Below are 14,261 nucleotides of genomic sequence, written 5' to 3'. Positions count from 1 at the left end.
TATGGTAAATCCAATGGTGTCGTTCAAAAGTACAACTTGTTCCGCAAAGAATAAGCCCTTACACGGCCATATTGACCCGAAAAAAAAAAAGAAAAGAAAAAAAGTTATGGCTCTGGGAAGAAGGGGGGCAAAAAACGAAAGAACAAAAATGGACCAGGGGTGAAGGGGTTAAAACATGCTCATTTTTCCTCTACAACACAATACGCCTCCTGCTTGTGATTGGTCAATGTCATACAGGGAACAAAGTACACGCCCCCTTAGAAAAAAATCTATGGTAACGCCCCTTTGGCCTTATAAATGTTAACCTAAACTTTACCAGCTAATATCTCCGCGAAAGAGAGGAGAAAATAATAATAATAATAAAAAAAAAAATACTCTATAATGTGGCCAATTTAACATGCTCAAATTGGTGAAAGGTCATCTTAAAAATATATAAGAGGCACAGGAGCCAGGAGTCAGTTCTACTCCTATAGGACACACAGAACAATACCTACCTCTCCAGGTTTCATCATTAGTATTATTTGTCTTTTCTTCATCATCTGTGGAAAAGAATATCAATGGAGTAACATGATAAAAGGATTAAAAGGAACACTCAACATAGAAAACTTACAAAACAAAAAAAATCCCAGCAATCTCTTCCCTTAATTTTTTTATATTGCAATTAAAACTGAGAAATATCAACCCTCCTTTTCAAATTTACAACTCTGTGCATGGCTGCATGACAACTGTCTGCAGCAAGAGCCTCTCCCTCTTTGTAAGTCTGTAGTAGGGCGCAAAGATCACTTAGCCCCACCCACTGGGATAGGCCACACCCCTTCAGCCATTACCAATGGACAATAAAGTACTGCTGCAGTGATTGGGGCTGAACGGCAGTATTATACACAGACCATGCACAAGAGCTGGGCTGTTGATGAGGGAAAAAAAAGACCCTCTAATTCATTCAGATATTTGTATTTTAATACAGCCCCTTTAATAGCACATAATGGAAGAAGCGTAAGCAAGGGCATACGTACCAACAGAATGCCGAATTGGAGGTCTCTGGAGGGAAGACCGTGTCACTGCAGAAAGAAAAGAAAGATAGAAAATGATTATCTAATTATTTTGACATACACATTTACATTCTGATGAATTGATAGACACATACCCGTAGTATAGCTGGCAGACTGGGTAAGCTGGGACGGCTGCCTTTTTTGACTAGCTGGAGTTAAATGAATCCAAAAAAATAAAAATAAAAAAACAAATTAATAATAAAATAATAACAGAACTTAGTATAAAGTACTACAAAGTAAAAGTAGAATTGCGATCGAGGGGTGAAGGAGATGACAGCTTTGTGCTTGTGACAACCTCATAAATGTACCAATAACTTTAAAATTAAAAATTAAGCAAATGCAATTGCAAAAGGACTTACCTGAAAATATATACGGTATATTAAAAAAAAAAAAAAAAAAAATCCTGCTGCTTTATGTATACAGCCCTACATTATATAGACAAAGTTTTGGGACACATTTCTTAATCATTGAATTGAGATTTTGCATTCAGCCCCATTGCCCCCAGTGTATAAACTCCGGCCCCCCACCATGCCATCTACTAACATGTGACAATGGCGGGTGGTGCAGAACTCACGGATACCAGCGTGGTCCTGTAATAGGAGCCACAAGTCCGATCATGACATTTCTTCTCCTAAATCTTCTCCCATCACCTGTGAGTGATATTATTGAGAAGTGGAAGGAACTGCAGCAACTCAGCCAGAAAATGGAGACCCCATAATGTTACAGAGCGGGGGGCCGAGTGCTGAGGAGCAGAATAGTCACAAAACTGCAGAGTCCAAACCGCCTCTGTTAATAACAGCAGCACAAACACTGAGCCATAGGCGCTTCATGGTATGGGTTTCTATGGCTGAGCCGCAAGATGCAAGCCTTATATGACGAAGCACAAGGCTGAGCGTAGGAAGGAGTGGTGTGAAGCCGCCAACACTGGAGCAGTGGACACGTGTTCTGAGGAGTGACAGATCATCTGATGGACAAGTCTGGGTTTGGTGAATGTCAGGAGAGCGTTACCTGCCTGACGGCATTGTGCCAGTTGTCAGGTTTGGTGGAGGAGGGATAATGCTACAGGGAAGTTTTTCAAGGTCGGCTTTGGCCTCTTCGTTTCAGCATAGAGCCCAGACCTCAAGCCCAACCAATACTTCAGGGATAAACTAGAATGGAGATTGTGAGCCCGGTCCTCCTCCAAAATCAGGGTCTGACCTCACAAATGTACTTCTGGAGAAATAGGCAAAAATGCCCAATGACACCTCCAAAATCTTGTAGAAAACTTTCCAAGAAGAGAGTGACACCATGAGGGGTCATAACAGCTCCTGAAGGTATAATGTGCAAGTGTTCCCCTACTCTTGTCCATATAGCACAGGTATCTTCATCGTTCACGTGCAGCCTCGTGGTGTGATCAAGCATTACTCCATTCAATAGAGTCACACATGACGGCAGGATCACACAACACTTGGTTTGTATTATTGGGTATTGTAATCACATTTCTGGAGCTACTGATATATAAAGCCAATTATCAATACTAGCAGGTCACTATATGACTGGCATCATCTCTACAATGTGCATCCCCAAGACAGAAGATCCATTCGACTGTTTTAAAAACTTTAAGGGCTGTAGGAGAGGCTAGACCTTTTCATGCATTTTTTACTAATATATTGTTGCCTGATCTGAAGTACAAAGGTAAAATATAACGTACAGGGAACTCATCTGTTGGGAAATGATTTTTGTTTTTTTTTTATTAAGAAAAACAGTGGGCAACTGCAACTTAGTAGACAAAATGTCCCTAATAGTAGGCAAAATAAGCAGACTGTTGCCGAAGTTGGGTCCAGACTCCCAGGTTGTTCGGTCCCAGCATGGTGTAATGAGATCACCGATCTGTAACTGCTTAGTAATTGAGGGAGCAGTGTTGATGTAGTCCTAAGGCTACGTTCACACACTGCGTATTTTTGCGCGCGCTTTTTCAAAATAAGCAATGTGCCTTGCGTCTGCCGGCAAAGTGAATGGGAAATTCACTTTGCCGTTCAGACACGGTTTAATTTTACACAGCGCGAAAGCGCAGCTGCGTCAAGAATTGACATGTCAATTCTTTACGCACCGCGGCCTGCGCGTTCTCCGATATTGTACCCATTATAAGCGATGGAATTACGCAGCGGTGTTCGCACACTGCGTAATTCCAGCGCTTTTTTTACAGAGGTGCAGGAGAAATGAAGGATGTGACGTCACACGGGGGCAGCCCTAGGGAAAACAGGAACAGGAAATCCCACTATTTTTGGATTCTTTGTTCCTGGTTCCCCGCCGCTGCTCACGTGTGACGTCCATCAATGTCGGTGTCCTCATCGAGGCGGTAAGTATATGTATGTGTAATGTAGTATGTGTCCGTGTGTCCTGTCTGTGTCTATGTGTCGTGTGTGTGACTGTCCCCCTAGCAGTGTATGTACAGACAGCTTCTGGCTGCAGTACATACACTGCTTAACTTAAAAGAAAAAAAACTATGGATACTCACCTATCCGATGGATGGGAGAGGCGTCCGGTCCGGTTGAAGGATGAAAAGCTGGATGGCAGCGCTCAGCTGCGATCCAGCCTGTCATCTCAATGCCATCCCAGCGTGGGAGAATTCTCCTGCTCAAGAGCTGAGTGCAGGAGAATTTTCCCACGCTGTCAGTGACGTGCATGAGGTGAGCCGAGTTCATTGGACATGATCTCTGCTCATCTGGATGCCGTCACAGCCAGACACTGAGGAGCGCAAGCATGCCTGCGCATCTCAGTGTCTGCGGCATGGCAAACTGGATGGCAGCTTTCTGCTGCGATCCAGCTTGTCATGTGAATGTAGCAGAGCTGAAGCTGTCCTGGGAACCATGGAAAGGTAAGGATGAGGGTGCTTTATTATTTTAATTTTATTGCGGATGACATTGGCTTCAGCTGGAATGGGCGTGATGGTAAGTATGGTTTAATTTAGAACATTAAAAAATTGTGTGTTTATTTCAATTAAAGGACTTTTTTCTGGGTGTTGTGTTTTTTTAAATACTTTACTAGAAATTCATGGTGGTCATGTCTAATATTGGCTTGACCCCATGAATTTCGGGCTTAGGGCCAGCTGATAATGCCAAGCTGGCCCTAACCCCTTTATTACCCAGTGAGCCACTGCACCAGGGCCCTGGATGAGTTGGGTACAGCGCCAGAAGATGGCGCTTCTATGAACGCGCCATTTTCTGGGGTGGCTGCGAACTGCAATTTGCAGCGGGGGGGGCCAGAAAGCTTGGGCCTCCCTGCGCTGCGGATTCCAGCCCCCAGCTGCCTAGTTGTACCTGGCTGGACCCAAAAATAGGGCGAAGCCCCACGTAATTTTTTTTTTAAATTATTTCATGAAATTCATGAAATAATAATAATAAAAAAAAGGGCTTCCCTATATTGTTGTGTCCGGCCAGGTACAAATAGGCAGCTGGTGGTTGGGGGCAGCCCGTCCCTGCCTGCTGTACCTGGCTGGACACAAATATAGTGCGAAGCCCCACGAAAATTTTTTTTTAATTATTTCATGAAATTCATGAAATAATAAAAAAAAAGGGAAGGAAAGACAGGAAATGACATCAATGACACTTTTTTTTTCTCAACAAACTTTGTCTGTCTTTGTAGTGTACATTGCAGAAAAAAATGCATGCGTAAAAAAACGCAGCAAAAAACGCAGTGTGTGAATGGAGGTGTTTTTTTCACCTGCGAAAAAAACGCAGGTAAAAACTGCAGGAAAATACGCGTGCATAAAAAAAACCCAGCAAATACGCAGTGTGTGAACGTAGCCTAAGTGTTAGGTTACACACCTTCACAGTGGGTGTGAGGGTGGGCAATGAAGAGTTATGGTATCCTACTCTACATCCCGGGAACACACAACCCAGAAGTCCAGACCTGATCTAGAATGTCAGCTACGTTAGCCTGCCACTAAGGACATTTTCATTAGTAAGTCATATTTAGGGAAATCATCTGTTGCGGTTTTCTTAAATACAAAAGGCAGTCACAGAGTAGATTGTGCTTTCAACAACGTCTTCCTTCCAGAACTCATGACGTGACTGTGTGCATTCTTCTATTCATAGATATGTGATTTCTGTGGCACAACGGAGCTAGTTCGTGATGAATAGTTTGAAATTCTAATAGTCACGCAGATTTTCCCAGAAAATTTGATTGGCAGCGAAGTTATTTGACGCAAATTGAATGTTCCTCATTATCCTCTGGTGTCTCTCTTCAGAGAGGTGAACGGTTAGGGAAGTATTAGGCTGTGTGCCCACTATGCGTTTTTCAAGCGTTTTTGCCATGGAATTTCCGCAGCGAAAACGCTTAAAAAACGCTTGGTAATACGTGCCCCATGTTCCCCAATGATAATCCGCATGTGCTGTGCACATACTGCGGAAATTTCCGCTGCGGAAAAATACGCAGCATGTCCATTCATTTTGCGGACACGCAGCGTAATTGCCGCCATTGACTTGCATTGAACCGCATAACATAAGCATGACTACATGCGGATAGTAAGCGATTCAATGTGCGGATGGTACCTGGGTCTGGAGAAGAGGAGACTCTCCTCCAGACCCGGGTACCATAGTACCTGTAAAAAAAAGAATTTAAAACGAAAAAAAAAACCAACAAAACATTATACCTACCTTCTGATGGCCCCCAGTCTCCATAGCGATGCGTCCTGGCTCCCTGGCAGCTCGTGATGGTCTAAAAGGACCTTCCATGGTGTAATTTAGTCATGTGACGGGTCATGTGACGGGTCACGCGACCGCTGACGTCGGCGATCGCGTGACCTGTCACATGACTAAATGACGTCATGGGAGGTCCTTTTAGACCATCGCGAGCCGCCAGGGGGACGGGTGAAGGAGACTGGGGGCCATCAGAAGGTAAGTATAATGTTTTTTTTTTAACTATTACTTGGTCACACTACTATAAATCCATGCTGGTTGCATGGATTTATATAGTGTGAACAAATTGTCAAGCACTTTTCCAAGTGATGCTTAAATCGCTTGGAGAAGTGCTTGATAACCCGCATGCAGAAATGCATGTGAAGAACGCTTAACAAAAGCATGCATTTTTCCTGCCAGGGAGAAGCGTAAAAATTCTGCATGGTGGGCACTTAGCCTTAGGGCTTTATTTTCCTTCACAATTTCCCAGCAGAAGGCGCTTTTTGTTTTGTGATCTTAGGGCTAGAAAATCAAATTGCAGAATATTTGCATGTAACCATGAATTGTAGGAAATTTGCCTCAATCTGCTCATCTCTAATTCTTATGTTTTCTGGATCGGAATGAACATTAGAGAAGGGCAACATGGGACCGGTATGACAGGTGTAGTCACTTCTTTCCCACTTACCTTTGGAAGAAGAGCTGGCTGAGAGAGGCTGGGGCTGTGTGTCACGTTCAGGCATCGCTCTCCTGCTACTATCACCGTGTTTAGAGCCATCAGAGTCCTCGTCAGGGTCAGATTCGACTGTAAGAGATCAGCGGTTGGATGAAACTTTTTTTTTTTTTTTTTAGCATCAAGAGTTAATGGATTTCTGAAATAAATCTCCAATGTAAAATGCAAACTGGGTATTTTATTGGCTAAATAATCACTCTTATTTAAAGGGGAACTCCAGCTATTTTTGTTATTTGCTTAGATAGTGCAGCATAAGCTATTAAAGAATAACAGAGGATTTTGTGTATACCTAGTGTATAGATGTTTTAACCATGTATGGGTGATCTACCATCTTGCTACCTTCTCCCCTTTTCCGCCATTCATCCTGTGCGCAACAGTCTCAGCAGGTGTGACAATGTCACTAGATGGCGCCTGCTGCGCGGAGTCTCAGTCCACTCACTGCACAGAGGGGAGCAGCGCATTGTAGGGAATGAGACTGGGTGAGTAGATTTTTTTGGCCATCATAACATGGTGGTGCTTGGAGGAGGCAGTGTGGGCTACCCTACTACATGGTGGCTGTGGGGGCCATCATACGTGCGGGCTATCCTACTACATGGTGGCTGTGGGGGCCATCATACGTGCGGGCTACCCTACTACATGGTGGCTGTGGGGGCCATCATACGTGCGGGCTACCCTACTACATGGTGGCTGTGGGGGCCATCATACGTGCGGGCTACCCTACTACATGGTGGCTGTGGGGGCCATCATACGTGCGGGCTACCCTACTACATGGTGGCTGTGGGGGCCATCATACGTGCGGGCTACCCTACTACATGGTGGCTGTGGGGGCCATCATACGTGCGGGCTACCCTACTACATGGTGGCTGTGGGGGCCATCATACGTGCGGGCTACCCTACTACATGGTGGCTGTGGGGGCCATCATACGTGCGGGCTACCCTACTACATGGTGGCTGTGGGGGCCATCATACGTGCGGGCTACCCTACTACATGGTGGCTGTGGAGGGCCATCATACGTGTGGGCTACCCTACTACATGGTGGCTGTGGGGGCCATCATACGTGTGGGCTACCCTACTACATGGTGGCTGTGGGGGCCATCATACGTGTGGGCTACCCTACTACATGGTGGCTGTGGGGGCCATCATACGTGTGGGCTACCCTACTACATGGTGGCTGTGGGGGGCCATCATACGTGTGGGCTACCCTACTACATGGTGACTGTGGGGGGCCATCATACGTGTGGGCTACCCTACTACATGGTGGCTGTGGGGGCCATCATACGTGTGGGCTACCCTACTACATGGTGGCTGTGGGGGGCCATCATATGTGTGGGCTACCCTACTACATGGTGGCTGTGGGGGGCCATCATATGTGCGGGCTACCCTACTACATGGTGGCTGTGGGGGCCATCATACGTGCGGGCTACCCTACTACATGGTGGCTGTGGGGGCCATCATACGTGTGGGCTACCCTACTACATGGTGGCTGTGGGGGCCCATCATACGTGTGGGCTACCCTACTACATGGTGGCTGTGGGGGCCATCATACGTGTGGGCTACCCTACTACAAGGTGGCTGTGGGGGCCATCATACGTGTGGGCTACCCTACTACATGGTGGCTGTGGAGGGCCATCATACGTGTGGGCTACCCTACTACATGGTGGCTGTGGGGGCCATCATACGTGTGGGCTACCCTACTACATGGTGACTGTGGGGGGCCATCATACGTGTGGGCTACCCTACTACATGGTGGCTGTGGGGGCCATCATACGTGTGGGCTACCCTACTACATGGTGGCTGTGGGGGGCCATCATATGTGTGGGCTACCCTACTACATGGTGGCTGTGGGGGGCCATCATATGTGCGGGCTACCCTACTACATGGTGGCTGTGGGGGCCATCATACGTGCGGGCTACCCTACTACATGGTGGCTGTGGGGGCCATCATACGTGTGGGCTACCCTACTACATGGTGGCTGTGGGGGCCATCATACGTGTGGGCTACCCTACTACATGGTGGCTGTGGGGGCCATCATACGTGTGGGCTACCCTACTACAAGGTGGCTGTGGGGGCCATCATACGTGTGGGCTACCCTACTACATGGTGGCTGTGGAGGACCATCATACGTGTGGGCTACCCTACTACATGGTGGCTGTGGAGGACCATCATATTGCCTCCTCTAAGCACACAGTATGGTAACCCCCCCCCCCCCACACTCACTGTATGATGGCCAAAGAAATCTGTGGACGGGGGTGACTGGGGCCATGCGTGAAAAATACTACAATGCGTGTGGGGTACTGTGGAGGCAAGTTGTAAGGAAAAAATTCAATGTGGGGGTATGTGTGTGTAATCTTGGTGGGCATAATACTCTATGGGGCCATGAAAAGGGGTATAAAAATGGGTGAGGACATGGGCTTCAATAGGGACACAATTACTGTGTATACACGACAAATCATGCTCCTCCTTGTAATTTTATTTTCAAAAAATATTTTACAGGGGGGAAAAAAAAAACAAATTCTTAATTTTTTTGTGTTTTCCGCTATATATTACGCAGTATATTGAACAATATAACTTTATTCTATGGGCCGTTATGATTGTTGTGATACTGAATATGTACGGTATTTCACTATGGTGAGATAACTTTTTTAATACGGTTTTAATTTTTTTTCTCCGTTTATTAAATTTACTTTAATTGCTGCATCTAAGGTGATGAGAGCGATCCATACTTACCCCCAGACCGGCGCCTCTTCTCTGAGCCTTGTGTCCTGTGTCCTCCGGTGGTAACGTGACAATAGGTCACACGAGCGCTGCAACCCATCAGCGGCAGCTCATAGGCTGCAGCCTTCACTGTTCCATCAGAGCGGACTTTCCACCCTCACAGAACTGGGCAGGCTGCAGCCAATCAGCGTCTGCCGATTGTCACGTGAGCAATGCTGTCAATCACATGACCACGGAGGACACAAGGCTCAGAGACCAGGTGCGGTGCTGGTTTGAGAGACAGGTATGCTGTTTTTTAATTAATTTTATGATGCATTCAAAAGTAGTATCTATTAGTGGACAACACCTTTAAATTAATCCTGTTGGTTGGTAATTGCCGGATGCCTATGGCCGCTTGCACAACTCCGCATTCTTCTTTTGAAGTAAAAAGGTGGCACACCTTAAGTGCCATTACCAGGTATTGTAAAAAATAAAATAAGGGGTTAATACCTTGCAGGATTGTTTCCCTCATGTATATAACAGACGCTATAGTGCTTTATGGGGACGGCTGTAAAATATGTAGTCAGCAATTATCAGGGGATGGGCATCTGCTACACCCGTTAGACATATTGGACTACACAGACATGGATACCTTCATACTTACTGGGTTTTGTGGGTTTTTTCGGGGCGTTACTTTTCGCTTTCTGCTCTACCGTACGATCTTTTTTTTCTATAAAAAAAAATAAATATGTATAATCAGCATATTGTCATATATCTATAAATTTTCTACTGTTCTATGCAAACAAACCCATATTAACATATCACACGGGTCCAATCAGTTGTCGCCTCCCGAAATCTCTATGGAGAAGAGGAACCCGAGCTGCCTGATCGTGCAACCCCATAAAGGGGAAACGAAAACTACGCTTACTAGAATGATTACTAGGTGCGGCACCCATGTGAGGAGACCTGCCCATCCCAGGATAGAAAAAAAACAACTAAGCAGCCAAAAGTGTTCACACCCCTCCACGCCTCAGTGATTGGCAGGGGAAGGTGCGAGCAGAAAAAAAATAGTATAATATCCCAGGACAAAAATTCCCCTCATATATATAATATAACATACATGCATGGTGATGTGAAAAGGTGTTTGCCCCTTTCCAGATTTCTTATTCTTTTGCATGTTTCTCACACTTAAAATGTTTCAGATCACAAAACGAATTTAAATATTAGACAAAGATAACACAAGTAACACAGAATGCCATTTTTAAATGAACGTCTTTATTATTAAGGGAAAAAGAAATCCAAACCTACAGGGTCCTGTGTGGAAAAGTGATTGCCCCCCTCCTTAAAACAAATTAACTGTGGTTTATCACATCTTTGGGAAGCCGAGTTCAATTTCCCTAGCCACACACAGGCCTGATTATTGCCACACCTGTTCTCAATCAAGAAATCACTTAAATAGGACCTGCCTGACAAAGTGAAGTAGACCAAAAGATCCTCAAGAGCTAGACATCATGCTGCGATCCAAAGAAATTCAGGAACAAATGAGAACCAAAGTAATTGAGATCTATCAGTCAGGAAAAGGTTATAAAGCCATTGCTAAAGGTTTGGGACTCCAGCGAACCACAGTGACAGCCATTATCCACAAATGCTGAAAACATGGAACAGTGGTGAACCTTCCCAGGAGTGGCCGGCCGACCAAAATTACCCAAGAGCGCAGCGACGACTCATCCAAGAGGTCACAAAAGACCCCACAACAACATCCAAAGAACTGCAAGCCTCTCTTGCTTCAGTTAAGGTCAGTGTTCATGACTCCACCGTAAGAAAGAGACTGGGCAAAAATAGCATGCATGGCGGAGTTCCAAGACGAAACCACTGCTGAGCAACAAGAGCATAAAGGCTTGTCTTAGTTTTGCCAGAAAATATCTTGACGATCGCCAAGACATTTGGGAGAATACTCTGTGGACTGACGAGACAAAAGTTGAAGTTTTTGGAAGGTGAATGTCCCATTACATCTGGTGTAGATGTAAAACAGCATTTCAGAAAAGGAACATCATACCAACAGTAAAATATGGAGGTGGTAGTGTGATGGTCTGGGGCTGTTTTGCTGCTTCAGGACCTGGAAGACTTGCTGTGATAAATGGACCCATGCTGTCTACCAAAAGTCGAAGTCGATCGCAGCATTGCGTTGGTAAGGGGGAGGTGATCGCTATACTCACCTCTCCTGCCGGCGTCCCGCGGTGTCTGCGGCTGCTTCCGGATGTTGTCATGACGACCCGATGTCGTCATGACAACATCCGGGTCACCAGGAGGCAGGACATTACTTTGGTCATGCGCAGCGCATGACCAAAGTAATGTCTCCCCTGTGTGCAGCACTGACAGGCTGCATGGCATAGGGAGCTGCTGCTCTCTATGCTATACAGCCGATCAGGCTGCAAAAAGTGAAAGTCCCATAGTGGGACAAAGTGTAAAAAAGTAAAAAAAAAAAAAAAAAAAAAGTAAAAAAGTGAAAAATAAAAAAATTGTAAAAATATTAACAAAAATGAAAAAAAAAAAATAATCCCCAAAAAATAGAAATATATTGAACTCATTTATTATGAAAAAAATAAAGCAAAGCAATAAAAGTACACATATTTGGTATCGCCGTGTCAGGAACGACCTGACCTCTAAAATTGTCCCACTGGTTAACCCCTTTAGTGAACACGGTAAAATAAAAAACGAAGCAAAAAACAATGCTTTATCATCATATATTTTTTCTAGAAAATTGTTTATTGTGTAAAAGCGCCAAAACATAAAACAATATAAATGTGGTACCGTTGTAAACGTACTGACCCGAAGAATAAAGCTGTCTTATCAATTTTAGCAGACGCGGAATGGCATAAAAAAAAACATAAAAACAATTCCGGAATTGCTGTTTTTTGTCTATTCTGCCTCCCAAAAATCGGAATAGAAAGAGATCAAAAAATGTCACATGACCGAAAATGGTATCAATAAAAGAGTCAACTTGTCCTGCAAAAAAAACAAGCCATCACATGACTGTCGGCCAAAATATGGAAAAATTATAGCTCTCAAAATATGGCGATGCAAAAACTAGTCTTTGCAAAAAAAAAAAAAGCGTATTTTAGTGTGTGACAGCTGTCAATCATAAAAACCCGATATAAATCTGGCATCGCTGTAATCGCACCGACCCGAAGAATAAAGTCGTCAAATCACTTATACCGCACGAGGAACGGCGTAAAAAATAAACTTTAGGGTTAGGGTTGGGATTTTTTTCAAAAGTAAAAAAAAAAATAAAATAAAAAATGATGACGACGATATGGCGACCAGTGTTGAGCGCAAGTGTTTGCTACTTGAGTTTGCATCGGGTGCTCTGGTATGCACTGAGTATTGTGGGTGTTCGAGTGACATGCTCGAGTCTCCGCACCACATGCTTCGCGGCCAAAGAAAAACATTGCTGGGATCGCCTGCCATGCACGGGCGATCCCTGCATGTTTTTTTTTTTTGGGTGTCTAACAACCGTGAAACATGCGGGGCGGGGACTCGAGCATGCGCAATACATGGTGCATACCTGAGTACCCGATGCAAACTCAAGTAGCGAGCACTTGTGCTTAAGACTAATGACAACTTATTCAATATGATGACCTAATGTTATCAAATTCTGTCATACTTCTGGGTTCAAAATGTACACTATACCCCTTGATAAAATCCATGAGGGGTCTAGTTTCCAAAATGGAGTAAATTGTGTGCGTGTGGGGGGGAGGGTTTCCACTATTTTGGCACATCAGGGGCTCCCAAAATGTGACATGGCGTCCGCTCTTGATTCCAGCCAATTTTGCGCTCAAAAAGTCAAACAGTGTTCATTCCGTTCTGAACCCTGATGGGCGCCCAAACAGTGTATTTTCCCCACATATGGGGTATCGGCGTACTCAGGAGAAATTACACAACAGTTTCTAGGTTCCAGTTTCTCATCTCACCCTTGTGAAACTAAAAAATTTGGGGCAAAAAGATTATTTTTGTGGAAAAAGTTAGATTTTTTTATTTTCACGGCTTCATGTTATAAACTTCTGTGAAGCACCTGGGGGTTAAGGGTGCTCACCACACATCTAGATAAGTTCGCTGAGGGGTCTAGTTTCCAAAATGGTGTCACTTGTGGGGGTTTTCCACTGTTTAGGCACATCAGGGGCTCCCCAAACGCAACAAGCTAATTTTACATTCAAAAAGTCAAATGGCGCTCCTTCCCTTCCGAACCCTGCCGTGTGCCCAGTGTTTTTCCCCCACATATGGGGTATTGGCGTACTCAGGAGAGATTGCACAACAAGTTGCTTGGTACAATTTCTCGTTACCCTTATGAAAATGCAAAACTGGGGGCTGAAAAACATTTTTGTGGGAAATATGTGAAAATTGTTTTCACGGCTCCATGTTGTAAACTTCTGTGAAGCACCTGGGGGTTCAGGGTGCTCATCACACATCTAGATAAGTTCCCTGAGGGGTCTAGTTTCCAAAATGGTATCACTTAAGGGGGGTTTCCACTGTTTACGCACATTAGGGGCTCTCTAAACACAACATGGCGTCCGCTAATTATTCAAGCAAATTTTACATTCAAAAAGCCAAATGGCGCTCCTTCCCTTCTGAGCCCTGCTGTGCGCCCAAACAGTGGTTTTTCCCCACGTATGGGGTATCTGAGTGCGCAGGAGAATTTGCACAACAAATTTTTGGGTCCATTTTTTTCCTGTTACCCCTGCAAAAATAAAAATTTGGGGTCTAAAGTAACATTTTTGTGAAAAAAGTTAAATGTTAATTTTTTTCTTCCCCATTCCAAAAATTCCTGTGAAGCACCTGAAGGGTTAATAAAGTTCTTGAATGTGGTTTTGAGCACCTTGAGGGGTGCAGTTTTTAGAACGGTGTCACTTTTGGGTATTTTCTGTCATAAAGGCCCCTCAAAATCACTTCAAAATGTGATGTGGTCCCTAAAAAAAAAAAAAATGGTTTTGCAAATTTTGTTGGAAAAATAAGAAATCGCTGGTCAACTTTTAACCCTTATAGCTCCCTAATAAAAAAAAATTTGGGTTCCAAAATTGTGCTGATGTAAAGTAGACATGTGGGAAATGTTATTTATTAACTATTTTGTGTGA

At 44.5% G+C, this 14,261-nt stretch overlaps 1 protein-coding gene across 5 annotated transcripts in view; it reads right to left on the bottom strand.

Moving 5' to 3' along the window:
• LOC141156841 (uncharacterized) overlaps nt 1-14,261 on the bottom strand; it is a 58,137-nt gene that overhangs the window by 33,854 nt on the left and 10,022 nt on the right. For 4 of the 5 annotated variants that reach the window (XM_073643267.1, XM_073643268.1, XM_073643266.1 and 1 more), the window contains exons 5-9: nt 9,797-9,862; nt 6,393-6,509; nt 1,145-1,198; nt 1,014-1,058; nt 495-539 (exon numbers count right to left, since the gene is read on the bottom strand). In XM_073643267.1, the coding sequence (XP_073499368.1) occupies nt 495-539; nt 1,014-1,058; nt 1,145-1,198; nt 6,393-6,509; nt 9,797-9,862 (327 nt within the window). Of the gene's footprint in view, nt 1-494; nt 540-1,013; nt 1,059-1,144; nt 1,199-6,392; nt 6,510-9,796; nt 9,863-9,940; nt 10,088-14,261 lie in introns of those variants that run through there. The other variant, XM_073643270.1, reaches the window with a different exon arrangement.

Source organism: Phyllobates terribilis, unplaced genomic scaffold (assembly GCF_046119375.1).
Source record: "Phyllobates terribilis strain yellow unplaced genomic scaffold, ASM4611937v1 Scaffold_8__6_contigs__length_399053987, whole genome shotgun sequence".
NCBI classification, from domain to species: Eukaryota; Metazoa; Chordata; class Amphibia; order Anura; family Dendrobatidae; genus Phyllobates; species Phyllobates terribilis.
The sequence above is the reverse complement of the archived record's forward strand: the minus strand, read 5'-3'. Positions and strand labels throughout refer to the sequence as shown.